General features: G+C 44.8%; 3 protein-coding genes across 3 annotated transcripts in view; 1 reads left to right on the top strand and 2 right to left on the bottom strand.

Annotated features, from left to right (window-relative positions):
- Positions 1-2,565: 2,565 nt before the first annotated feature.
- On the top strand, positions 2,566-23,517 carry T265_04772 (hypothetical protein; the record flags this gene model as incomplete). The annotated part of the gene is made up of 8 exons (XM_009169597.1): positions 2,566-2,874; positions 2,972-3,091; positions 6,265-6,348; positions 9,732-9,799; positions 14,988-15,058; positions 16,289-16,420; positions 20,239-20,382; positions 22,749-23,517. The coding sequence occupies 8 exons, from the start codon at positions 2,566-2,568 to the stop codon at positions 23,102-23,104; spliced, it is 1,284 nt and encodes a 427-aa protein (XP_009167861.1).
- T265_04773 (hypothetical protein) lies at positions 17,882-18,076 on the bottom strand (the record flags this gene model as incomplete). Its single annotated transcript, XM_009169598.1, has 1 exon — positions 17,882-18,076. A coding segment is annotated over one exon (195 nt), but the record flags the coding sequence as incomplete, so codon positions are not given.
- A 2,316-nt stretch (positions 23,518-25,833) lies between the features above and the next one.
- T265_04771 (hypothetical protein) overlaps positions 25,834-26,941 on the bottom strand; it is a gene marked incomplete at both ends in the record, with an annotated part of 15,919 nt that continues 14,811 nt past the window's right edge. Inside the window, one exon of the mRNA XM_009169596.1 lies at positions 25,834-25,967. Within this exon, the coding sequence (XP_009167860.1) occupies positions 25,834-25,967 (134 nt within the window). The remainder of the gene's footprint in view (positions 25,968-26,941) is intronic.

Genomic DNA, 26,941 nt, shown 5'->3' with positions numbered 1-26,941 from the left:
CAACAATATTGAACTCATCTGATCAGAGAGCTGGAAATGGACAGTCACGCTTATGACGAAGAGCTGTTGGACTATGAATGCCATGTGCTCAGCTTAGTGTTCAAATCATCCGACTCGATCAAACCAACTTAGGATATGGTCGAAGTCGGATGCTCTTATTGATGCCAAACAGGTGACACCAGCAGTTGAAGACTACGGCGGCGCACAGATCTCCCAACCTCCGGATACTCCAGAGCCTGAAGCTTGTTAATGGATTTTGAAGTCCTAGGAAATGGTAAAAACGTTCATTGTCTCATGTTTCAGTTTATTGGCTCAGTTGTCCAAATTGCGGAATAAGTTGAACGAAAATTCATTCACACAATCGTGATCTTGAATGATAGGCGGATCACTTTAAAGAACAATCCAAGTGGTTATTTTCAGCACGATCCCTTGAATGCACCTGAATTGAACGTCGATATCAGGCCGGCATCAGCATCATTAATCCAATGTGAAATATCATTCTGCCAAAGCAGCAACTTTCGAAGACAGTGAAAACCTGATAAACAGTCCGACAAACAAGCTGCGGGAGATTTGGAACAACAGAATACCAGTGAAACGGAGCGTTTGGGCAGTGATCCCACTCTTCGGAGTGAATTCATTAACGTCGTGCGAAAACCATAGTGACATCAGTCTGGCAGCGTGACATCCAGTGTGCTCTCTGTAATTATTTTACACTGGTTGCCCAATTACCTCGAACGACAGATTTATCTGAATCAAGCTGGTTTTTGTCCTGGCCGAGGATGCGTCAACCACACTTTGCCTTCAGTCAAGTCCCAAAGCAGTGCTATTTTTCTATACGTGATTTTCCCTTATCCGAGGACTGTTCTCCTCTTCGTAGATCGTCAATCTATGGTGGTGCGTAACGACCGATGGTGTCCCTGGTCAAGTGCTCTTTATGAGGGTACCGTATACGAACTTTCGTGTTTGGTTATATGGCCAGTTTTCGTCTGAGTTCAAGACTTCCCAATCCCACTATTTCTCCCTTGGCCTCCTTTTTGACGTGCTGCTTGAAACTTATCTGCTTGCTTGTGAGACTTCGGTGTTAGAAACGCTGCAGAAGTGTTTGCTTACAGACAATGAGTACGTGGACGACATTACTCCGCTTGGTCCAGATTTCAAAAGTACAAGTTTTAAGTTGCAACGTTTACTGTGTGCTTCATACTATAAAGTGTAAAGTGCTGCTTTAAGCTTGGGTGGGAAAGCCCAAATATCGTGCCTACAGACCAGCCAATTAATATTGTAGATGGAACTATTTACCTGGGTAGTTGGTTAAACTCCGGTGGACTGGCCGGAAGTGGGATCGTTCCCCGAACTGCTAATCTCCGACACTTATGGCGCCAGTGTGATGTCAGTTTGTCTGTCAAGGGCAGAGTGTGCATACTACAGCATTACATACATACTGCTTTATGGGTCAGAAACATGGCTTCCATGTATACGGAATGTACGAAAACTCAGCGTTTGACACTTAGTGCCTCCAAAGCATTATGTTGATGTGATGGGATGCATTGCTGAGGTGCGTTAGATGATCGAGGAATAATGAATTCTCACAATAGATAGGCTACTCGTGCTCCATAGGTTACGCCAGTTACTCCGAGTTCTTTTTGCTTAGCCAGATGCTGAGTGGAAGCAACCACAACAGTCTTTGACCTGGGAATGAATGCGCTAACCAGTCAACTCATCCAGGCTCACAACGACTGCTTCCCTGGTTAGGGAACCCAGAACTCAGTGGATGATGTACAGAGAGTAGTGGCTTTGAATGCAAACTACACATTCAGGGTGAAACTAATAAAACAGCGTGATTGGGAAAAAATAAGTGAGTAGAAACATCGAAGAAATTTTCGCCCCCGGTAGGTAGTTCTGCGGTACCATTGGGTGTACGCTTCACACATTTGAAACGTTAAGAACTGCTGCAATGCTGATTGAGATCACATCCCAACCCAAAGCTTGCGGATGAAGTAGGTGACGTAAGCGATCGATTCTTCCACCCGAGAAGTTGTCTCATTTCCAACTCTTTGGCCAGTGACGAAGTGACCTTTTGAATATGGAGGGCCGTTGCGGTTTTTGTGAATTCTGTGGTTGAGTTGGTATGACATCAGCTCGTCTGCCTCGGGCAGTAGCCGCACATTTCACACTGTGCGGTTCAGAAACCTGATCTGTAAGAAAACATCGAGGATTTCCCAATAACTGAGGGAAGATAGGTCCCTCCGAATCAATCCTCATGTCTGCTGCAAACACCAGTTCGGTGATACCGAGGTCCGTTGGGTGTTTGTTAAGTGAAAAAGGCTGTAATGAGCTGGTAAATTTCGATTCGCGAAGGCCTTCTCACCTGCTCCAGGTACCAGGGAGCCCCTTACCTTGCAAGTATCACGTCGAGGTGACAATCCAAGCTATTAACGTGATCCAAAAAACTATCTCCTTTGCGTGTTTGTTACTGTTCATTGTGTACTGTGGTTATTCTCGATTTTAACTCAACGAATATCCCTGTGTTCTTGCAGCACCGTGTATTTTTCGTTTGCAGTCGTCTTAATGGCGAATATTTGCGTTACTCCGGCCTGCGGTAGACCGTCCACGCTCAGATGCCCTACGTGTCTGAAGTTGGGCATTACCAATTCATTTTTCTGCTCTCAGGTACGCTTTTCCAGTGTTATTGTGCAAGTTGTAGGAATGTTTCAAACAGTTTTGGAAAGTTCACAAAACAATCCACTTGGCTGCTGGTATTGTTTTGCCAATTACCAGTTAGAGTGTGCTTTTTCAGGGGGCACTGCGCCTGCGTCAGCCGTTGATGAAGAATTTGCCGGTCATATTTTCACAGGGTCATTGAGGCCAGCAGCAAAAGTATATTGCTGTATTCCTCACAGTGTTTACCCTTCTAGACGCCTACTCGCACTCTCCCGGATATGATCGAGCGACCAGACTATGCGGAGTCGGGTAGGCCACTACATATCTCTTGGCAGTTTTAGGTGTTCCTCACTCTGAGCGCCAGGCCAAAGGTTCGCACATGATTCAAACTTTGGACGACGATGAAGCCGAACGCATGCGTGTTACCTGCAAGGTAAAGTCCGCTAATTCATTTGTACACACTCATTTAACTGCCTACTTCCGTGCCAATATACATTTACACTTAACAGTGTTATTCTGGTATAGCTCAACTCAAATTTCCCCAGATTTATGAAAGGGAGTGGTTTCTTTTATGTCTCTCCTTAATTATGTTGTATCAGTTTACCTAAGAGCGACCATGTGGCCTGAACTGCTGGAACCACAATTTGTCCGAAGCGATCGTTTGAAGTACGTGGCAGAGGCCTTTAACCGCCCATATGTTCCTTCAACCAAGTCAGTACTGTGGTTTTCGTAGCCGTGCTCTGGCCGCCGCTAAAGTAGACGAAACAGGAAGAAGAGCGACTCGCCCAGTGTCGTACTATCTAAATCCGTCACGAAGAAACTGGCCGTTTGTGCACCTTCCTGACGCTTTGAGCTTTACTGGAGGTTGTCCGCGTGACATTCGCAGTGTTTCTCATACCAGGTTGGTGAGCAGGCAGAGGTCGTTTCAGGGGGGAGGGGGGAGAGAAACACGTGTGCACCATGTCCCTTGAAGTTCTCACTACTCTGGTATTCTTTGACACCTTTACTTTGCGCTCATGCTTTTGAGCTGAAGCCTTTCATTGAGGGTTCTAATGCTCCTCCTTCTAGGTTTCGTCACGATGATAGTATCTGCGCCTACACACAACCGTGATCTGTGCGAATATCAATAATTTCATGCCACACTGACTGTTCCGTGGCAAGATCGTCAGAGCTGCCTTACTGGCTTCACGCAGCAGGGTGGATAAGGGAAAACATGCTACCACTGATACTTCCTATCATTTTTTAGTATCTTTTGTTACCTCCCTTTCTCATTTGCGACCACTTTTGTAGATCCTAGCCACAGAGACGTCAGTCTTCAACCGAGAGAAATGACTATGACATACCACTGTCGCCTTGTGTGTGATTTTTGGACCTTGTTTTCCTGTTTTCATTGCTTATTAATTAATTCCACCCAACGTTTTGCAACAGTTAGACTGGTGAATTCATACAATCTTGAAGTCCCACTCTATTTTGATGATGCAGAGTGCATGCGGAAATCAATGGCTTGGTGAGCCAAATTATGTAACCAATTTTGTGTTTCGACTGGGCTCTCCCATGGACATAGCCGCACTCCTGAGGTAGTAGACAGTTCACGTGATTCCTCATTATTCAACCCACCTGCGAAATCAGTCAAACCCTGAGGAAGAGCAATCCCGTCGAATATCGTTTTTGGTAGTGAACTCAGGAGAACATTCAGCGTAGACCTTTATACGTCTGCAGGCGTTGGAATGTAGTGAGTGACAAAATGAAATAAATATATCCCGAATGCCTTTGCTAGTTTACTGGTACCATAAAACAGAACGGTCAGCTAAGTCAAAAGTTCCTTTCGGACCAAGGAAGACGATGATTGCGGCCGTAAATACGCCAAGGTTTCGTAATTTCATCCCTTATCTGGACAGCAACTTGTTTCATTTCCATGAATTGGCTATTTTCGGTTGTTGTTGTTGACTCTTCACAGGATGATAATTTCGAGAATTTTCAAAAGAATAGCATTAAGACTGACACCTCAATTGTTTCCAAGCTCTGTTTTGGCGCCTTTTGGAAATTCATCTTTCTTCTGAGCTCGTTAGATCACACCTGTGGTCCCAGATACAAATTCTACTGCGCCATCTTTGAACACGGTCAATGCGAGCTATTCGGGGCAAGGTGCCTTTTTCCAAGAATTCTGGTTCTTTTCGAACCTCCTCTTTAGAGACACATGAACGGTTGGCTTTCCATTCCATACGATTCGTTGCTGTTAGTGGTGCAACTGGGGCGCAGATTCAGTTGAATTGACCTTAAGATTTTTCCACCCGAGCCTTGTAGACATCGGTTTTGTTAATAGTAAATAGATGCTTCGTTTTCCATGATAGCCTCACGTACACTAGACTTGTTTGAAGCAGTTTTTCGAATGAGGTGGAATAAATACCGGCTACTTCAGTGTGAAAGCTATGTTCCATTTCCGGAACATTTCTCCTTTCTCATCTATCATTTTTGATGCTTTAGGTCAGTCTCTTTCCGATAGATATTCGTGCATCCTCATGCTGACAATGTATTCTTGCTTCTTCATTAAGGAAGTTGGAGCGCTTGGTATCTATCGACAGTCCTGTCACGATTCGGTCTTAGGATAGACAAACTAGAAGGTTGTGGTAACTGGAAAGGTTCTCCAAACTTTATTCTTTTTTCACCATAACTGACTCGAAATTCGGACCCGCAAAGCAGTCAGAGAATCTATGACTTTATTCCCGTAGATTCTGACTTGAGGTTCTTTCTCGAAAGGCAGCGGATGTTGAGGTCACATTTCGGAACCCTCCCGATGACAGTGAGGACGGGTTTGGCCCGAAGACACAGAACTGTCTGACTGCTGATGTTGTTGCGCACAATAGGTGCGTTTTGACCAGCATCCGGCTCTCGACCACAGTAGTCAAGTCCATGGTGGTCATGATCAACTTTTGGGAGGTTGGATTCTGCTGACTCTGTCTAACCCATTCTTCCTCGAAAGAGATAGCATCGCTACTTCCATATTTATGAGCATGCTGGTCACCTCGCGGAAGTGCCTTACTGCTAGTGTGGTCTATAGGATTACTGAGACACTTTTGGCTATAGGAATGCAGCAGTCAACTTCTGCATTTGAATACATAAAGGCGTATTTTCGAGCATTTTGGTTCACTTTCAGATTTGGGTACACGAGGCTAGGGTTATTCTAGACTATTAAGCAATGAATTGGTACCATTCAACGTAGACTTTTGTTGTCCATCTTGTCACTGTGACGTTGTCTTCATGGATGTGTCCATCTGATTCTCCCCATATACAGTGTAGACAGTTCAAGTAGTAGTTGGGAAGTCGCAGGCTTGATTCCTGTTCCCGGAGTTTGTCTTGTCTCTTGTGTCATATGTACACAGATTTCTTATTTGAGATCTGCGTCGCTTGAAACCGTTGGCCTTTGGGGATCTAAGCAACCTTCGCATTTGATCCACTGCGCAACCTACTCACGGCTATTACCATCCATTCACCACTATCTTTGTGTATAAATACCTAGGCGCATTAGCGGCTGGCCTACCGGGTTTCATTTTAGGGGTTATTTCGATTGGGGTTTCTGTAATCCTGCTTATTCTAATTAATTTTCAGCTTGCTCGAGAAGTGCTAGAAGAGGGAGTGAATGCCGTTCAAGTTGGTGTGACAACGGACGAAATCGATCGGATAGTCCATGAGGTGAGTGTGGTTCCATTAAACGAATGTGGTTTCCTAGTCACAACCATTTGGCATGGGCATGCTCATCAAGTGCTAAGTATATGACGATATGTGGAGTACGAATTTAACGTAACAACCAAAACATGAAAATGAGGACGTTTTGTTTTGACTATAACGTGGGAACATCTGTCGTTCACGCTGAGCCATAGCTTGCTACCTGTCATAATTGACCGCCTTCCGTCAAGAGTGGTTTTGAAGATTCATATCCACAAGTGCCTCGGGTGTTCTACGTTTGACCGCCCTGACACAAAGTTAGCGAAAATGGCCGAGTAATGCACGTCTTTTCAGGCGTTAGAAATCAAGAAAAAAATAGACTGGAATCGTGGTCTCCGACCTGGGCCCGCGATCCCAAAGAAACGAAGTCCAATTGTATCAGAAACACCAGTAAACTGTCAGTCGCAATGTGAGATGTATCGCCACTTAGTGGACGGAGGTGTACGTCCACGAATCTATATCTGCCTACAGCAGACTGCTTACATTTGATAGCTATTAGCGCTTGGCTGAGTGGGTATGCATCCTTTGTCAAGTTACGTTCAGTTTGTCGAGTAAAAAATCCTGAGCCATGATAATCATCAACTGGAGTCGGAAAAAGGACAGGATGCTCAGAAAATATGAGAATATTTTCCATATATTGGGAAGTGTTTGTCCATTGGAGAAAGGGACATCCTTGAAACTGTTCTGCATTGAAGGTCAAAGGAAACGACGGTGTATGAAATTAATGTATGTTAAGTACAACAGAACATGCCAATGCTTTCCGTGATCTCTTTTCTATATGAAGCCCCTTGACAAGCAGTATCCCCTTGTGGGAAACAGTCCCAATGTTCTTCAAGACGTATTTTATACATGGAGAGCACTGCATTCCGTTCACTCTGACAGTACAAGATTTTAAGCAAGGACCAACGTCCCAGTGCCACTTTTAATTGGAGCTTTTTTCTGTTACTGGCACAATATCAGTAATATGTGCGACGAACCGAATTCGTTACCCGGCCAATCTCTGCAAGCGTGAACGCATGTTCGCTAATGCAAACGATTCTGCAACGGGGCATTTGAATAGTGAGTATATCGGTTCTACAGCAGAAGCCTCATTTGAGGAATTTATCCAGCTTTAGTAGATTTGTCATGCACTACATATCGCCCGTCAAGAGGATCACCGCTTTCGTGTCCAATTCAAATTGTTACAAACACAGAGCTGGCTTGGCAAATGTATGAGCGCCATTACAAAAAACCCGGTACTTTCAGTATTGATGTGCTTCCTGGGATAGGGTCCGTGTACTTATCCTTGCGCTGGGGTGAAGATACTGAAAGATACGGCTGCCAATCGGTCAGTGGTGTTCTTGTGTTCGACTGTATCCGTGTTGTTTAGATGCTTGTCCGGGGGCGTACGCACCTGGCAGCGTTTGTGCTAGGCTGCTGCTGATCCCTTTTCCTCCCCCTTATTTCCCCGATACAAACTCGTCGTAACTTATGGTCGTGCGGCAGTGAGGTTTTGATGTTCGACTCTAATTTTATGCCATTGTGGCGATGAAGATATTGATCCCAACCGGTTATTCTCTATCAGAAGCCAGCCAGTCAATCTTCCGTGTCACAACCCTGAGATGACCACAGGAATACTGATTGTAATAAACTCGACTACGTGCACTGGTGTCTTTTTGACTTATTTCCTCGTGTACTCCACATTTTATACTAAAATACCCTGCTGAACCACTTGTGAATTTCTGCGCTATGGAGTAAAACCCCCCAAGCATTCAAGAGAATTCCAATACAAATCGCTTCGTGTGTATCAGCAGACCTGGCGGATAGTCAGATATTCTGTCTGGTTTGAGGGTTTTCCTACAGCCTAGTAATTTGCGATCGGCGCATTGACCTGAAGCAAAGTCGCCTTTCAGGAGGAGTCGATTAATTAATTCCCCTTTGGTCACTATTCCTCCAGAAGTTCGTACAATCTTAGTTGTTTCGATTAATGGATCAGTCCGTGATGTTTCAGTTGAACTTCCGTCACGCTGCATGACCAACAAGTGCTGACGAGCCGGTCACTGGCACAGCTATGGAACTTTGTGCCATGTAGCGGGCAGGTGGTACGTCCGGCGACTATCCTCACCTGATTAGACAGGTTTTGGCTTTGGTGTAGTAATGGTGGTTTGGTTGAATGCAGTCCTAATTGTCATGTAGCCGCGGATATACCAGTGAGAAGCTCCAGTCATAGCGAAACTCGAATCTGTTGCTTCCCTGTTTTGATGTGGAATAGCCAGAATAGCTGTACCAATACAGAAGGACAGTTCAAAACGACAGTTAACCAATCAATAAATGGTTGACGAGCCGTCTCATGATTATTTAAACCTACCATACGATTCCGACACTACAAGCCTTGTTATCTCTCCCCACGTTAGACAAGGACAGCCGTTTTCTGTCTTTTATCACTAGACTTGTGTATGTGAATTCCTGGTTGTCCCACGAACCGTTTTTGCTTGGCGCCTGCTTCTCATTCGCCGCGGACTTTCAGTACGTCGTGAATACCTCCATGAATTACTTTGATTACTGTCCGGGCTCCGTTGGAACCCGCTCATCTTCGTAGTAGTTCGCTTTACACTCCTGTTAACTAGTGAACGCGTGAAATAAATGAAAGGATGCTGAAAAGGGTGTCAGCTAAAAGATGTCATCTCTTGATGTCTGCTTTTGACTTTCTGTCCATGTTTCTGATCCACATTTTATGTGAAACTGCCATGCAGTGTAACGAACAAAGGCAGAATATGTTGTGTAGACGTAGCACACTGCTCACAAGGCTGCTAAAAACTTTTACACAGCCCACAATCTGTTTCGTTCGTGGAAATTGTCAGGTAGGCGCCAACCTGATGTTCAACTTAAACCGACTATAAACGAGAAATCCAGCTGGATTTACTCGAGTATCCTCTCAAAACCAACTTCATGTGCAAATGAGAATATTTGTCAGAATATATTTCACTTTTCTGGCCCTTTTGTTCGAACGGTAATGCCTTGAACTTCCTTGGATTTTCTACCTTTTCCTATCTTAGCCGAAGAGCTAAGCTTATTGCCGAGTGGAAACGTTGGTAAACTAACTTGGACTCATGGCTCCTTATGATTTCCGTGCACGCTAAACCTCTTAGGAAAGCGAATCCTAACCAATGACGTCCCCTGTTTTGCAATCTGTAGAGTTTCTATTTTAACCACATTTGTCACCATCAAAATAGAACTATAGTGGTCATAAATACATAACTATTCAGGCACTGTTTACGCACCTTATTATCGTTAGTTATGGAGTTCGGATTCCCATATCCGTTTTAACGAAGCTTTGGTGTCTATCCCTTACCCTTGGTGCTTTCTTACAGGCGTGTATAGAACGTGATTGCTATCCCTCACCACTGAACTATTTCAACTTCCCAAAATCCTGTTGCACGTGAGTTGACCATTTGCTTCGTATGACGACCTCTGTCGCAATCAGTATTTCTGTTTGTCAACCTGTCACCAACAAATGTCACTATCCGACTCGACTAACTACTCGAGATAGCCATTTCCTGGGCGATCACAATGGCCTTGCGGATAAATGTGGCTCGCAGAGATTTGAATATTATCAAGAATGCATCTACGGCCATTTGCTCCATCTGTCCCACTGCGGACCTCTTGTTTAAAGATAGACGACCTGATAATCACGATATAGGATCCGAGAGCATGAAGATCTTACAGGGCGCTTTAAGCTATCCGCTAAAACGTGGTTGTTATTCAGTAGGTACCGGGCTATATGAAAAGACAGAAAGTGGCCGTGGAACTGCATTAACTGCGAGTTCTATGAATATATCGGTGAATGAACAGTGTGTATTGGTAGAACGTACAATCAGTCACACTGCAAATCCGTAGGATCGGTGAGGTAGTAGGACTTTCTGGAATCAGTAACGAGTATATACGAAGAGCACGGATACGAATAATCGGACAGTGTAAATGGGCATTATACAGTTACAAATCAAAAGGGAGGCCGAAACTTTCTGGCATAATAGGCAACTGGTTGTTGGACTCAAAAATAAGAGAACTTGACAAAGCAACACGTACAGAAAATTGAATCAAAACGCGTGCTTAGGTCTTTTTAGAGCGAATCAACACACTCTAGCAGGTAAAACGTAATAAAAAGGCATCATTTAAAGATGGCATCCTTAGGAAGCCGACTTGGTGTGGTGGATAACACCATCCGCTGCCATCCGAGGGTCTTAGATTTGATCTCTCGGTCGGTCGTTTCGTCACATGCGACAAAATTTCCTTATGGTTAACTAGAGTAATAGTAAACGTTAGGCGGGAGCTGAAAAACGAGGGACGAGCAACAGGGGATCAAAACGGCCTTCTGACGAACAGCCATTAACCAGGCTACTTGTGAGTAGAAACACCGCCCCAACTATAAGAGTTGCATGAAGATTGGACCGGAAGAGTGAGCAGTTGCCCGATCGATTCACTTCTAGCGGTTCATGCCTTTAGGGTTCAAGACCTCAGAAGGTACCATTGGCATACGTCACAATGGAAAGCTCCCGACCTTCACAATCACCTGCCTGGTTCCTTCATCGGTCGACTGAGCTGTCATCTCGACAATGCCAATTTCCCACTACTTTTTGGTGTCGAGACTTATAGAAGACAGGATCACCTCTGTGGAAGCTCTTTTTTTTTGTTTGAACCGTTTTGGACATCGTCTACAATGTTGACAAGTACTCCTTCATCCGCCTATTCAGAAGTAGGTTGACTAGGTGTTCGGCGTATCTTTGAGCTTTGTAAGGGTTCCATAGGTTAACCTGTGGATGCGTCCTTGGCGGGTTGGCGCTCTGGAGCAACAATTGGTTCGGTGCCGGAACTGGAATCTGATGTCAGCTCCACAACCAGACAGTCGCTGAGAATTATTTTGATCTCGGTCAAAGTTTTCTGCGGTGTTCCTTCGTTACCAGTCCTTCTGAAAACGCCAGAAAATTCACCTACTGCATCGAACACCCAGTTTTTTTTACCGTTACCGCCAACTTTAGTCGGAATACTTTGAAAAAGTAAGTGTTCGCTGCTTCTTAAAAAGCATCTTCTATGTGCGGCAGCGTTCCAAGTTCCGTGTGCCTTTAGGATGGGCAAACTCACCCCCTTAACCGATTGGGTCAGAACACTGTATCAGAGGCTTGAAGTGGGGTTCCTCAAGTCAACCTCCTTGTGGAACATGAAAGACTAGGACGTTTCAAAGGTTGTTGTTTTGGCGACTATGATGAAACTTCCTACGTTGCCCCTTCCTTACTCTTCCGTCCCTACCCGTCCACGTAGTTCTTCCGAGATCCAGATCGACATTCTGGCTTTCAGTATCCACATCCTCGGACCTATTGATCAGCACGTTGCTTCGGTGAGAACGGTCTCGAGTTTGGAGCTCGGTTTGTGCTGAGACTCCAAAACTCTAATGTATGATTGCAGTACCGTTGTCGTCTTAACCTCTTCGGAACAGCGTCATCTTAGAGACTCTTGTATATTGATGCCAAGGAGCGAACTGCCCCAATAAATACACGTCGTTCGTTTGATCGGTTTATGCTCCAACATAAAGTGGCCCAGAATTCGACTGAGGCGCTTGTCGAGTTTTTCTGGCCAAGTAACAAATTCCGACGTTGTAATTCTGGCTGGAAGAATGAACGTCCAAATTGATCTACTTCCTTTGGCGGGAAAGTGACTGGGTTGTATTTTCAGTTTTTGTGCACGAACTACGGTTTACAGACTACCTGGCCTATGCGCTTCTTGTGGTCTGTACCTATCCGGAAACCCAGTTCGAAGACACCATCGTACCACCTGAGGACGATTATTCCTTAACCAACCATGGTCACATAAATCAGGATGCGGTTGGTTGTGGGTGGGATTGGATTTGAACCAACTGTCTGTTTCGGATCATCCTACGATTCATGCTGGCTTCTAACGATCTTCTTCTCAGAGCCTATTTATCCATGGTTACCACAAGCTCACTTCGTACCCGATCAGCAAACCGATTATCGAAGCTTGCCAATAACAAACCTTCTTCCAGCCAAACACCACTGCCCTGTGGTTATGCTTTTAGACCAAAGGGTTTGAATGAGAACCCTAATCATCCTCCTGTCCAGGTCTGGCCTCCGTGTTAGTATCCAGGCCCAGGTTGCCTTAATTGCTGCTTACAGCGAAAACAGACTACTGTTGACGCCTTTTTTCTTTCTCTTTCACACGCTTTAGCTGGCGACTTCATTCGTCTCGCATCAGTCTTTGTCACAACCTCTACGCGTCATCCGGTACCCACAGCCCCCTGCTGCTCTTGCTCGCACACTAGACTCGCTTGGCATTGGTGTGTGCCTTGTTTCAGGAACAAGAATTCAAGATGTAAGCGCATTAGTTCAGCTAACTGATCCGCCACTCTCCGGCTGCGCATCTCTAGCAATGCACAGTTCGCTGCGGCAAGGTGTGCATCGTCCCAAGCAACCGAGCGGGAGGACCCCTGCTGGATTGTGAGCACCCTTTGATAGTCGCCTCTGTGCTATTCGTCTGGTATCGTCTGTGAAGAAGTTTCACAAGCGGAAATGTATTCTTTGCGTGTCTGTGGTGCCTGCTTACGCCCCAACCGATTAGTAGCTCTTAATAATCGAAGACAAGTTCAATGAGGCCTTAAATGCACTTTTAAGGTGGACCAAAAGTACAGACGTTGTGGTTGCTGGAGATATGAGTGCACAATTAGGCATACTTAGCACATGTGTGACTTAATTGGGTAGTCGACTTGCATTGGACTCGGTACACACGAACAGCGGTAAACGACTGCCTCAGCTGTATGCTGACCGCAGACTTTTCATCCAGTACTGACCTCCAAGTAACAACATTTGCCTGGATACATGGTGTCCTCAAACGGTGTCTCCGCTACCAACCCAAGTTGATCACATCACCATTAGTTACCGATGGCGTGGATCAATAACTAAGTGCAGCTCATTTCTGAACACTTATTTCGGTTCTCGTCCGGACCGCTTCCTATTTTCGCTTTCTGAGGCCGCCTAATGTTAGTAACTGAGAGCCTTGCAGCTCCCGAATTAATACTATTTTATGAAAACCGCCTGGAATCTATTCCAATCGCTCCACCGTCTGATATCAGTTCGTACTGGAACAAGTTCGCCGCATCGTTGTACGGCGCCACTAGGTCTGCTCAAATACTGGCTATCAGACAGAACAGTGTCACTGCTTGAATCTCGGAGAACTTTTCCCGCTGACCCAGAACATAATCCAGCCCGACGAATCATCGGACACCAAGCCAACCAATTCGTGCTCGCCGACCGTGAAACCTTGCAGACATAAAAGATTAAGGGACTTTAATAGGCCCAAAAGGTATGGAATGCCCGAAGATTATTTTGGCTGATCCACACGACTACCGCCACGGATCAATTTGGCACGAGCATCCTCAAAATAGTAGGACACCTTGACTCAAAAATAGTTCTCGTGGTCACTTGCCATTCATTTGGATTCCGAAATTGCACTGGAGCCACGAGTGAAGTAATCAAAACCCCTACGGCCTCAGAGGTTCGCGACTGCACATATTTTCTTAAGTGTCACCAAGCTCCTGGTCCGGATGATTTTCCACCCGCATTTTCAAGGATGGGAGTAGAGCTCTTAGTCAACGCCTGTCTGATCTATTCACCGGAATCTTGGGAAACGAGACTGTCTCTGACAATTGGGGAGAATCTGTGATAGTTTTCATTTTCAAAAAGAGCCCGCGGTGAGTGGTAATCACAAAGGTATCAGCTTGACCCCGGTCATAACGTGATTCTTGCCATCCTTTGTCCTTCATTGCGTTGACCAAATCTTCGAAATATGCCACACGCCATTCACATAAGCAACCCACAGTTACAGTTTTCCTGAATTTTCAAGGTCCATTCTACTCAGTTGACTAGTTGGTTCATCTTAGCACCCGCGCCTAGTTGCCACGCAACCCGAAGGAAGCACGAGGGCTGAGATACTCCCAGGTTGTCCAAGCCTTGACAGAAGTCGAGATACAGAGATCAGGTTCTGACCTTCCGGTCAGTAAATTCGCTCTCCAACCACAGCCATCTCGCCCCTGCATGTGTGGGCTTCACAGAATGATTGGTAGGCAAGCGCTAAGTCCCCCCGCGCACTTTTATTCTCCTCTTCACAATAAGGCTTTCCACGAAATTATGATTGTACGGCAGCTAAGCATCAGTGTTGATGATGGTGTAGTGAGAGGCCTCTCTGGAGCTTAGTCAAAGAGCTTATCGCCGACCGCACAATAGTGCCCAAAGACATTCGGTAGCTGTTTCCAAAACTTAGCGATCCGACGTTAGAATGTTGTTTGCAAAAAGCTGTAGCTCCCATATCTGCTGGTCATAATGTCTGAAGGTCAGGGATCACGCGTTCTCTAGAATTCGAGTGCAAACTTGTTCGTCCTGTGTTTCCAGCAGCAATTCTAGACCTGTAATTACACTGTCAGTCTTTCACTGAGTTGTGTACGAATGATTCTTTCGCACAGTCGGTGGGCATCATGTTGTTCGGTTTGGTGGTGCAGTCCTGTATACTATTTATTCGCACGCACACTACTCCAGAATCACCTAATCAACTTCATTATATTCCAGGTCAATCAATGAGGTCATTTGCCATGGAATCCCAGACCAGCGTCCACTTCAGGACGGTGATATTCTCAACCGTAAGTTGATGTACGCTTCTTTTTAAGAATTCTCTTGGATTTCTCACGCTAGTTGCAAACCAGAGCTTGAGCTGAGTGTGGCAGTAGTTATCAAATTAAGCAAAGTTTATGTCAGATAAATGCGTCCGATTCACTGTTTTACGTGCTTCAAATCCATCAATTGCTTACAACTGTACAGCATGCTCCTGTCAAACCGGTTTTCTCCAAGACGGTACCATCGCCTACTGCCATCCGAGAGATTTCGTCCATAATTACAAGCTCCCCTCGGTCATCCCACGCTTAGTATTCTCCTCATAACCTGCGCATTCAGTGTCCAACCTTTTTCCAATCGGAGAACAGGCTTGCAGTCTGCCGCGCCAAACCAACTCAGCAGTTAGTATGCGAACGAAATGGGTGCGTGTGTGGGTGATGTTTCAGTACGTTCACTAGAGTACAGCAAGCAATCACAGAGGGGTGTCCGTTATCGTAAGGGCAAACTGAGATGGCACAAGTCATCAGGTTGTTGTCTGACATCATGAACATGTCTACCTCAGCTCACCCTCGAAATGGTAGTGCATGCAACTCCTACTCCCCTGAGTTGGTTTCTTTCCGTTGGACCATATAAGTAAGATTCCGTGATCCCGTTCGACTCCAAAAACTGAATAGGTTCTCGTCGGTCCAGTGGCTGTCGTTGCTTTCCTGTCAATGATGACCTAATTGCTCCAATGAACTTCCTTCTCTTGGTGTAACGAACTAGAAACTGACGGCGGTAACCTAATGATACGTGGGGCTTCATTATTAACTTGGCGATTAAGTCAGAATGACCTATGTAGGTTGGGTAGGATGCCGCCAACATGCTTGTTGATGAAAGTCAAAAGGTGAAGAAAATTTCGGTCAAACGCCGTATTGAAAGTGGAAAGGAAGTTCGGGTCTTCTGGACTCCATCACCGTTTTGCCTCAAAGAGTACATCTCACTTCCTTAAGAATGCAGGGTCAAGCGGTTTAAATGAAATTTGTAAAAATGCTCGGTTTGTTGGCTATTGAAAACTATATATTTTTCTATTACACTTCATTGTAAGATACCTATCCACAGTGCCAAAATACTCTTACTATCCACATGTAACAACAAAGTTGGATCAATAATAGCTTGAATCTAATTGTTTGCTCCACTTCATACACATGTTCATCCTGAGCTAACACTACGGTATACGTTCTGCGTTTCCTTTTAAATACAAATGCTTTCGTTTCCAGTGGATATTACCACTTTTCACAAGGGATTTCACGGGGATGTTAATGAGACTGTGTTCGTGGGCCGTCCCGATGACCGATCAATCCGATTGGTAAAGAACGCGTACATGTGTCTCGCGAAGTCAATGGATGCCGGTACGTGTAATTCCTTGCCCTCTGATTCCTTCATATTCAACCATTCCTTGCCATTTATCTTGAGGTTTTGGTCTTATCACACAAGCCAATTTATACTTTCAACTTTTTACCGTTTGTGACCTACCAAAGCATGTGGATAATTCGATCATCTCGACCCGACTACTTCTTAGAAGCTGCGGCCGGTGCTTGCCTTGTGCTGTGATATTCTACTTTACACTCCTGCGTCTCACTCACCACGGTCTGGAATGGTCTCAATCTTCAAGGGTACATTTGGCCCAAAACACGTCCGTAATACTGCAGATCACCCGGTTCCAACGTGTTGATGGTTTATCTCCATAGTCCACTAATGTCTGCCTTGCGCATTCGTGGAACGATTAGGTTCAACACACGCTGAAGCCAGAATAAATTAATATTTAGCTGTGATCCGCACCACCTAGGCGAGCTTGTCACACCCAAACTATGGACGATGTTTCATTTTACGAGGTATTTGTGGATGCGCGTGGACGGACTTGTGGATGCAAGTTGACATCCGTTTACAGCTCGCAAGGTTCAAGCACGTCTTCTCGAACGATGAACGCATCAGTTTTCGCTTTAACACGTGCAATGATGGCTCATCTACTAGGTTAGGTACGACTGCATTTCAGTGTTGGATGCAATGCTAGTTACCCTGACTACTTCATCCAACAACATAGCAACGTAAATCTGTCATAGCCAGTCGACCTTCTCTGTCGCACCAAATAGCCAGATCGACTTATAATATGTTGAAATGGGACGCCCACAGCAACCTCCGTTGAAGTGACTGGTTGAAACACACCTTGGTGTATTCTTGAGTACATGTTGTCGGACTTGACAAGATTTTAAGATTCCTTCAAAGAGCGGGCTCAGTGGAGCATCTGACCAGATGTTTCAAATAACCACACAGGTGTGCTACAAACCTGCATAGGCATATTAGTGTTGATCGGCTTATGTGCGTTTTTTCGAAGAATGAAAAAAACCAGTCATTTCCACCGTAATTTGAAGTCTCGCAATCTATCTGCTAACCAACCTGCTAAACCCGTGTTTCGCAGACTCCGTAAAACACACTGGCCTAGTGTCAGGTTTATCAGAAAAAGTCTCTTCATCAGCGGATAGGTTTCTTTCCAATTCGCATCCAAACAAGTTACAAATGGCAGGTAAATACATGGCATCCCTTCTTGTAACCAGCAGCCGAATTGCCGTTGAAAGAGCAGTCGTTCCTATGTTTTGCAGGAGTTCCTCAGCATATCGCCAACTTTCGCGTTTGATATAGTTTTACACTCCTGGTCCTTCTGCCCTCAGCTGCCCCCAATGTTTCTTTCGCGTTCGAGCGACTGTTTCTGCTTGTGAATTCAACTCCCTCTTCTGTTGATGTCATTATTAACACTCACACTCACGCATGAATCCCATAGATTTACTTATGATAAGGCTTTAATGTGGCGATTACTACCTCTTCTGTTCGAATAGGCGCTTCGTATTCTTCTCTGGAATTGGTGCTTTGGGCGGTGGTGAATTGGAAATGGTGGCCAAAATTTTGCGAGTAGTGTAGTCAGCATCGGTGGACGGCGTCCACTTGACCAGAAGACGTTCCATAACTTTAATGTGTTGGGCGTGACCCACGGTTTGCTTTGGGGAAAACATGAGATTGTTTCTAGTAATATGGGAAATTTTCGTTAAGTGACACTTTCTGTACTTGGATGCAGTGATTTTAGAGGTACTTCAATCCAGAACTCGGTTTCGGCCCAAATTGGCATTGTCATTATTGTGGTCAAAGTATGTTTACCCTGACGTCGGAAGGTCGCAAAAGGTCTTAAGGAAAACAGCCAATTAGGGTCCATGAGTGGATCTCAAATCTCCCTTTGAAGTCGCCACCCTGTGTAATATGTGCACCAGGGTTTAAACGGGCTTCGCACGTTTTTGGTGAAGCATAGAGATAAGTTTGACAACTCTTCGTTCGTCAAACCTACCTGCTTTTCTTTTCGGCTATGGCTTATTTGCTTTGGGTTTTTCTACCCTTAGGTAGACCATTGTGTGAAGCCATTGGGCTTCTCGTTAGTTCGTGATACCACAAACCGGTTTCTGGAAGATTGGTATTTGTAACCTCCTTAGTTTGCAAGCTAATGGCTAGCGCTTACTAACCTTACTTGTCTCTACAAATAAAGCACTCAGGCACATATGATATGAACGAAAAACCCCCGTCTTCATCCATTTCGCCACGCGAGAGCGAGGTGGTTTTCCTGTCACGCAAGTATGCTTGTGAAAAATTTTGAGTTAGGTCTCTAGTTCTTAGTTCTTGCAGTTGATGTGAAATCGTGAAATCCTATACAGCGGTTTCCAGTAAGCATATTTAGCAGATACTCCTGGATATCTTGCTATTACTGGCGTAGCACTTCATCACTGCTTCAGAGACACTTAGTGCTATCTTTAATGCTTCTTTCAAAACTGCAGCAAATTGTGTAGCATTTCACATTCCACCTAAGGTGAACTGACGGTTTGCCTTAAAAATAGTGCGTGCATGATAATTTATGGCGCGTATTAGTCTTCTTGACTTCGCTTGTTCTGTTAGTTGCCTGACAAAGATTCCTGTGTGTGCTTACGACCGATTCTGCTTTACCAACACAGGGTACACTACTGAATTCTTTCCGCTTCGCATTATGTTCCAGTCAAACCAGGTTCGTGTGCATCGGGTCACGCATTCTTTCTACTCCTTTTTAGGCATCAGGGTACCTTCATCTTAAGTTACCTCTCAGAATTCCGGTGATCTACCCCAATGGATGGTCTATCCTAAGAACTGGGAACTTGTTAGTAGCAACCCTATATGGACTTACTGTTTCAGCGTATTTCTCTCGCTAGGTACCCAGGTTATTACTGTCTCGGATACTTTGTTCGACATATCGTCAGGTGTCACAGGACTTCGTGGATGATGTCAGACGTCCAACGGGAAAAGGCGGTAAATTGTTGAAAGTTCGAAGATTGTTTCACTCACAACGTCTCCCTAACACTGTAGACCGGACGTTTAAAGCTGTGTCCATCGAGATATGTGTTGTTCCCCGCTCAATTGAGGTCGGAAGTAGCAGGTTGTCAGTAACATATCTGACTATCAATGGTACTATAGCCTTCTAAGATTCGGTTTGTTGTACCTTTATTTTGTTTTACGGTGGGTGTCGGCAACTTCATTTAGGGCTAAATCCCAATTAGTGGTTTGAGTATTCTTTCGCATGGGGACATTTTTTAATGGGCATGTCTTGGGTAGACACACAACCATAGTTCAAATGAAGAGGCAGACACGTTGTCGCTAGAGCCGAATCCTAGATATCTCGCCCACGGGTTGAGCTGGCTTGTACTCTACTATAAGTTTTCTTCAATGTTGTAGAATCCTGTAGAGAAATCCATGATATTGTTTATATCACTAATCTCACTGGGATGTCTCCTGAAAGCACTGGTTGAGTTGAGTGGGCAGCCCGGCAAACGGATCCAGTGTATTTTGTGAAGCTTGCAATCTTGCCAACAGACACTTCTTGTTTTTCTGTAGCATGCTTTCTAACAATTTCGTCTCTATACTAGCTTTACATGTGTACGCAATAGTTTACCTAAGCCGCACATATTTGTACTTTTGATGAAGATAGCATCCGTAACTGTGCTGATAATCAATATTAAATTGCACAGGTTTTCTCACCCCTTATGTGCATCCTGTGTACGATGTTACAAGCAAACCAGCATCCATATTAGTTTGTAGCGTTTTGACTATTTTGTGAGATCTGGTTGTTGTGTTTCTCCCTTCCCGCTGTTTCTACTATTCACAGTCCGCCCCGGTGTAAAATATCGTGAAATGGGAGATATCATCACAAAGCAAGCTGCTGTTGATGGGTTTTCAGTCGTACGAACATACTCTGGCCATGGCATCCACCGCTTGTTCCACTGTCCGCCGAATGTTCCCCATTATGCCCGTAAGTTTCCGTACGAAGACCCATTGATATATTCACATGCTTTATGTGTTTGCCATTTTTTCGAACCTCTAACTGTAACCTTACACAACTTTTGGCATCGTCCTCCTAATCCAACTTTGGTGTTTGCTCATAGCTTCACGGTAACCAACTGGCTGATGGCTAACTGCCAGGCGTTATGTTAGTATCAGTTGTACCTGATACTGGGTGCTGGTCAGAATCCCCATAATCGTGTAGTAACTGGCATCAAAACAACAGCTGATCAAGACAACGCTTTAATTAAGGCCCGACCCGGTGGTCCTTGATTTGAATCCACCTCTGATGTCCTGGCTTCTGCTAGCAGCGTTTCAGCCGTCGAGCAACCCGACAAGGTGATGCCACAAGTGAATTGGCTTTTTGTGTTGAGCAACGTCTTGAGGAATCCTAAACAGGACGAAATTTCCGATACGCTGTCAATCAGTTTGCGCAAATCTTGTACGTCTAATTTCGTGGAGCTGTTCTTTACGCACAGCGTGCTAATGGATCGGGTTCTAATTATGGTTGTCTCCAACTGTTTGTTGCTCTGTTTCGGGTATTCTGATTGCAGACGCTTCGTCACCAACCGAGGTGACATCCTCAGTGAGTAGTAGAGCGGCAGTGTGTCGATATGTAAGCATTAAGGCGTGCTCTTCTTGTGTTACTATATGTCTTGTAGACGCCGGGTGCGGGAACTGGGCGCTGGTTATGGTTGCTCGTTTGGATCGTTAACTGGCTCCGTGATTGATCAATTGATTGATTGATTGACATTTGAAGCTGGCCTTTCCGATTCATTCTATGTGACCTTTGAACCGTCGATCCCACGGTTATCATTCTTGTCACCTTATCCGGTAGTTGAGTTAGTGATCCTTCGCTTGTGGTGGTACGTAGATTGGGTCAGTTGCTATACTCCCCTTGGTGGAGTTTGTTGTGGAGTACTATGTTTTTTGGAAAAATCCCCTTGTCGTATGTTTCCGCTCGCCAGGACCTCCACGCCTTCTAGAATCCGTGTCCTTGATCTTCGTGTTTTGAAATCAGAGGGAGTAGATCATGGCTTCTGATAGCTGTAGTGTGTCCCTTCATCCGCGTAGGTAGTTTTCGTCCTGTTTGTTCAACACAGTATGTATGGCAGTCCATGTAGTTAATTTGATGAACAACATTGGTTCTGGTATTCTGGTCGATGTTTCCCTCAACACCTCAATATTGCCGTTGGTTTGTGGGCCACCAGGATTCTTTTTGGTTGCTAAAATTCCAGCTATTTTTCTCATATACGGTAGGACGATCGGTTTACTTGTCTGCATAAGCCAATCTCAGCTAATCGTAAGGCGTGCTCTTCTTGTGTTACTATATGTCTTGTAGACGCCGGGTGCGGGAACTGGGCGCTGGTTATGGTTGCTCGTTTGGATCGTTAACTGGCTCCGTGATTGATCAATTGATTGATTGATTGACATTTGAAGCTGGCCTTTCCGATTCATTCTATGTGACCTTTGAACCGTCGATCCCACGGTTATCATTCTTGTCACCTTATCCGGTAGTTGAGTTAGTGATCCTTCGCTTGTGGTGGTACGTAGATTGGGTCAGTTGCTATACTCCCCTTGGTGGAGTTTGTTGTGGAGTACTATGTTTTTTGGAAAAATCCCCTTGTCGTATGTTTCCGCTCGCCAGGACCTCCACGCCTTCTAGAATCCGTGTCCTTGATCTTCGTGTTTTGAAATCAGAGGGAGTAGATCATGGCTTCTGATAGCTGTAGTGTGTCCCTTCATCCGCGTAGGTAGTTTTCGTCCTGTTTGTTCAACACAGTATGTATGGCAGTCCATGTAGTTAATTTGATGAACAACATTGGTTCTGGTATTCTGGTCGATGTTTCCCTCAACACCTCAATATTGCCGTTGGTTTGTGGGCCACCAGGATTCTTTTTGGTTGCTAAAATTCCAGCTATTTTTCTCATATACGGTAGGACGATCGGTTTACTTGTCTGCATAAGCCAATCCGCCTTCAGCTAATCGCGTACTGCCCTCACCATGCCTTTGGGCCAAGTCTTTCAAGATTCATTACCAAATCGAGCTTTTGTTTTCTCTTTTTTTCGTACAAATTCGGGCCGTTTCTTACCTTTCACTTCTGCCTATTAAAAAAAGCTCTGTTACTTCTTATAGAACCTCGATGCTGCTTTATCTTTATATCTTTGTCTTTATAGCCTCACAGTGTTCTTTCCACCATCTGTCTTGATCTCTTACCAAAACTGTCCACAAAATCTGAAGTTTCGCGCATTTCAAAGTTAAACTGAAGCGTTCCTTATACGAATCCGGATAGGCGGTCTCCATTAATGTGCTATACTCCCTGAATCTTGTTTCCAGGTAACAAGGCCGTTGGCGTGATGAAACCTGGACATTGTTTCACCATCGAACCCATGATTAATGAGGGCACGTGGCGTGATGAACTTTGGCCAGACAAGTGGACTGCAGTCACAACGGATGGTCTACGATCGGCGCAGTTCGAACACACAATGCTCATACTGTCCCCGGAAGCTGCACATACCAGCGGCCTACCAATTGAAGTTTTGACAAAGCGTCAACTAAAAGGCGAAGATCGGCTTGCTTCAGTTGTGTCTTCACTCTCCTTAGAGCAGCAATCACACTATGAACGTTACGGACGTCCGTATTTCGTGGACCAATTGCACCAGTTGGGTTTAGACAAAAGTATCACTGCTTAGGCTACTTTCTTAATACAAGCATTTTTTTATTGCCTTGAAGGACATTGGAATGTGGCCTCGTGTCCACTTAACCTTTCGAACGCATACACCTCCTTCCTGTCTCTATTCCGTTGTCCAAACACGATGCAGCAGTTTATTATGCTTGAAAGTCTGTTCCGTTGTGGCTTCTACTAAAACTAAAACCCCCGCTGTTTTCGTGGGGTACTTCTTCACTGTGAACGAACGTCCTACTCAATCAGGCCTTCCAACAGCCCATAATGATCGAACTTAGATGTCCCATGATAAACCAAGTCAACACGATGAGTAAAGTGTACATCCGTTCTGCTCGATTGCATTGTCTGTATTTTTGTCAGTAAAACGGTTAAAATATTTTCTGGAGAAAATCTAGTCTTAATTTGTTATCACTTCCCGAATAGAGCTGCATATCTCCTGGGATTGTTGGTTCTTCCCAATAAATCGCTTACTTATCTTATTGACCAATGCATTCGATTCAAGTAGCTTTGTAGTTCGACGATGTTCTTGGTTATTCGCCTAGCAGCACTAGTGACTAACCTTAGTCCTATGAATCCTCAAAGGGGAAGGACGGGAAGAATCGACAACGAGGGAACCTAATGCTATGCGTCACTGATACCATTGAAGCCGATAACTTCCAATATCTTCGAGAAAATCCTCAGGGCAGTGGAGACTCCGAATAGGATGGTGGACTGCAACAACTCACTCAGAATTACTACAGTCTCTTCCATATCCTAATCGCAATCACAGGTTGCCCATATCGCTGCTTCTTATAGAATCGTCGAGGATAACGCTCATTCCGGTGGTTGATGGTTCGGCATGCCGAGGCATCGCAGTTTCCATATGATTCGCTGACCCACCTGAATGTGTCAGATAAGAGTCCGAACTCGAGGAACACCCCCACCACGGAAACGTCTGAACTGTTGTTATCCTTTGAAAAGTCTTTACTTGTAAGAGCAGCCGTTTTTCTTACAAGGGCTGTTTGATCCCACTGTTTCTAACCTCAGAGCAACTAATAGTAACGCCAAAGTTTCGCCTCCTTGGCCACCACCACCACCACCACAGGCAGTGTATCACTAGAGTGACTGTCAACGGTCCCACTGTTTCTAACCTCAGAGCAACTAATGGTAAAGCCAAAGTTTCGCCTCCTTGGCCACCACAGGCAGTGCATCGCTAGAGTGACTGTCAATGACGTTTTCTTACTGTCGGTTTTTATTCCGATTGTCTTACAGAATTTTGGTTACTTTGGACTTGAAAGTGCATATGGTTGGCCAATACTATGGCCCTCATTGTACCATATCTGTTTGTGTGGCAGAGTTCCCCCCAAATAAGTTGATATAACTGCATGGCTATGAAGTACCACCAGTCAACACTGATATCGTCCTCAATGGTAACAACTTATCTAAAAGTCATGAGTAACTAACACTTTACTAGTTCCTATTTACGGGTGAGAGCCGCCGCTTCCCTAATGATGCAAACCAACTGACTCTTTCAGAACTTCCTGCCTGCTTGGTGCGTCCAAACGCTAGATTGATGTACAACCTAAGACAGATGAATAGGTCGAATCCGCCTTGTGTTAACGTATGACAACGTTGCCCTATTCCCTTTCACCTGCAGTGAAAATGGAACAACCACGAGGCTATCGCTTGAAGGTATTGATGTAATGGTTGAGCTATCACAATGCATGTGAATCTCATCCAAGCCAATTTCGTGGACCGACCATATCTGTTTGTGTGGCAGAGTTCCCCCCAAATAAGTTGATATAACTGCATGGCTATGAAGTACCACCAGTCAACACTGATATCGTCCTCAATGGTAACAACTTATCTAAAAGTCATGAGTAACTAACACTTTACTAGTTCCTATTTACGGGTGAGAGCCGCCGCTTCCCTAATGATGCAAACCAACTGACTCTTTCAAGTTGAACTTCCTGCTTGGTGCGTCCAAACGCTAGATTGATGTAAAACCTAAGACAGATGAATAGGTCGAATCCGCCTTGTGTTAACGTATGACAACGTTGCGCTATTCCCTTTCACCTGCAGTGAAAATGGAACAACCACGAGGCTATCGCTTGAAGGTATTGATGTAATGGTTGAGCTATCACAATGCATGTGAATCTCATCCAAGCCAATTTCGTGGACCGGAGAATGATTCACTAATTTTGCATGTCGCTTCTGCAATGCAGTGCTGTCAAAATAGACACGCGCTTCTTGAAAAGTGCGAGTCGATGACCATGGCAAGTTGGTGATGGGCGATAGAAATTTGCTATATTTTTATCCAACTGACCCCTCTGATTATTGTTAGTTTGCTGCGGTCATTTTTGTAGTTCCCTAGACCTGCAGTTGTTAGCCCGACTGCTTTCGCACCTCAATAAGGCTGTAAGAGAAAAAATTTTCGGACCATGAAATTGTTTGGTTTTAAAGTAAGGTTATGCTCATTGGAGCACGTTAGCTTAGGTGGCTGGGCTGTACATTGGCTAATGTATCCTCTAACCTGTTAAAAGACATGCATCTTGGAAATTCGCCTGCAAGAAATACTGCTACTACAGAGTGATTTGCCATCCGTGTTATTTGTTAGTTTTGTGTACCGAAATACGAGACGTTCGGCTAATGTTAGCGAAACTGAACTGTAAACTGCCTTTGTAAAGTTAGGTTTGGACAGTAGTGTTATCGCGAAGGTTTTTTTCTAAAAAAAAAAGCAAGCAAAGTGCCGTGTCCTCATTGGTCATAAACAGTTAGGCCCATACACTTGCGGCCATCATGGAGAAACTGCCAATGTGCCCAATAGCTGCGCTGGCTACGGCGACCTTGAAGGCGGTACTCATTTGTTCCACCGTTCTTTTCCGGAGGGCCTGATGAATGTGAAGAAGAAGGTACAACGTTGTAGTAAATTATGGTGACGCGTTTATGGGAAAGGCTTTCCACTTACCCATAGACATAGTCAACAACTGCGACACTATACGCTGTATGTTTATGATGTATACGACTGGCCTCTGGACAAGGTTGGGCTCGCTTCTTCTATAGTAGATTTTTCGTCGGGAGAGGTTGATCTTTCTCAATAGTTTTGTACTGCAGTGAAAGCTAAATTTCGACCACGACAAAATTATTGAGCTACTCGCTTTCCACGATATCTCCCAACCAACTGAACGGCGTGATATTTCGCCGGCAGATATCCTACAGACTCATAAGTTAAGGGCTTTATTAGCGAAAAGATGACTTAAAGTGGGCGGTTGAAATTAAGCGTGACAAAGAAATGGAATGACAAGTCAGGCACTATGGTACCCCCAAGCATTTGAGGTTAATGGACAAACATGCACTTGCTTTGGACTGCAAACTGATTTGTCATGCTGGACTTTATCATTGCAATTCGCTAAGTTGGGATGCGTTTACTGGTGCGCCCTGAGCCTCTGTTGTTCCGTACCAACCGCTGAAGATTACAAACCCCACCGTCCCTGTGTGAAAGTGTAACTGATGCATGCCTGTTTCGTCTTTTCCCATTGAAAGCTAGTAGTAAAGATCTGCTTTGTAAAGATCCTTTATTTTAAGGAGATTCCACCAGCCGCACCATTACTCGGACAGCCAGAGAAAGACTAATGTTGAACATCTCTGAAGTTGTGATATATAGGGTGTCGACAAAAGCCGCAATCCTCTTGCGGGAAAGGTGCAAGATGAGCATCTCTTTCGTGTGCAAATGAGGTGGAAACCAACTAGAATGAACAAAATTTCCAAAAATCCCTGTTCTTATCCACTATAAACCAAACTACGTGTTGGAGGATGCAAAAGAGAGTTTACATTAGAGTTAGTTCGCTTGGTTACTAAGTCATTT

Source organism: Opisthorchis viverrini, assembly GCF_000715545.1.
Source record: "Opisthorchis viverrini unplaced genomic scaffold opera_v5_82, whole genome shotgun sequence".
Classification (NCBI taxonomy): Eukaryota; Metazoa; Platyhelminthes; class Trematoda; order Opisthorchiida; family Opisthorchiidae; genus Opisthorchis; species Opisthorchis viverrini.
The sequence above is the reverse complement of the archived record's forward strand: the minus strand, read 5'-3'. Positions and strand labels throughout refer to the sequence as shown.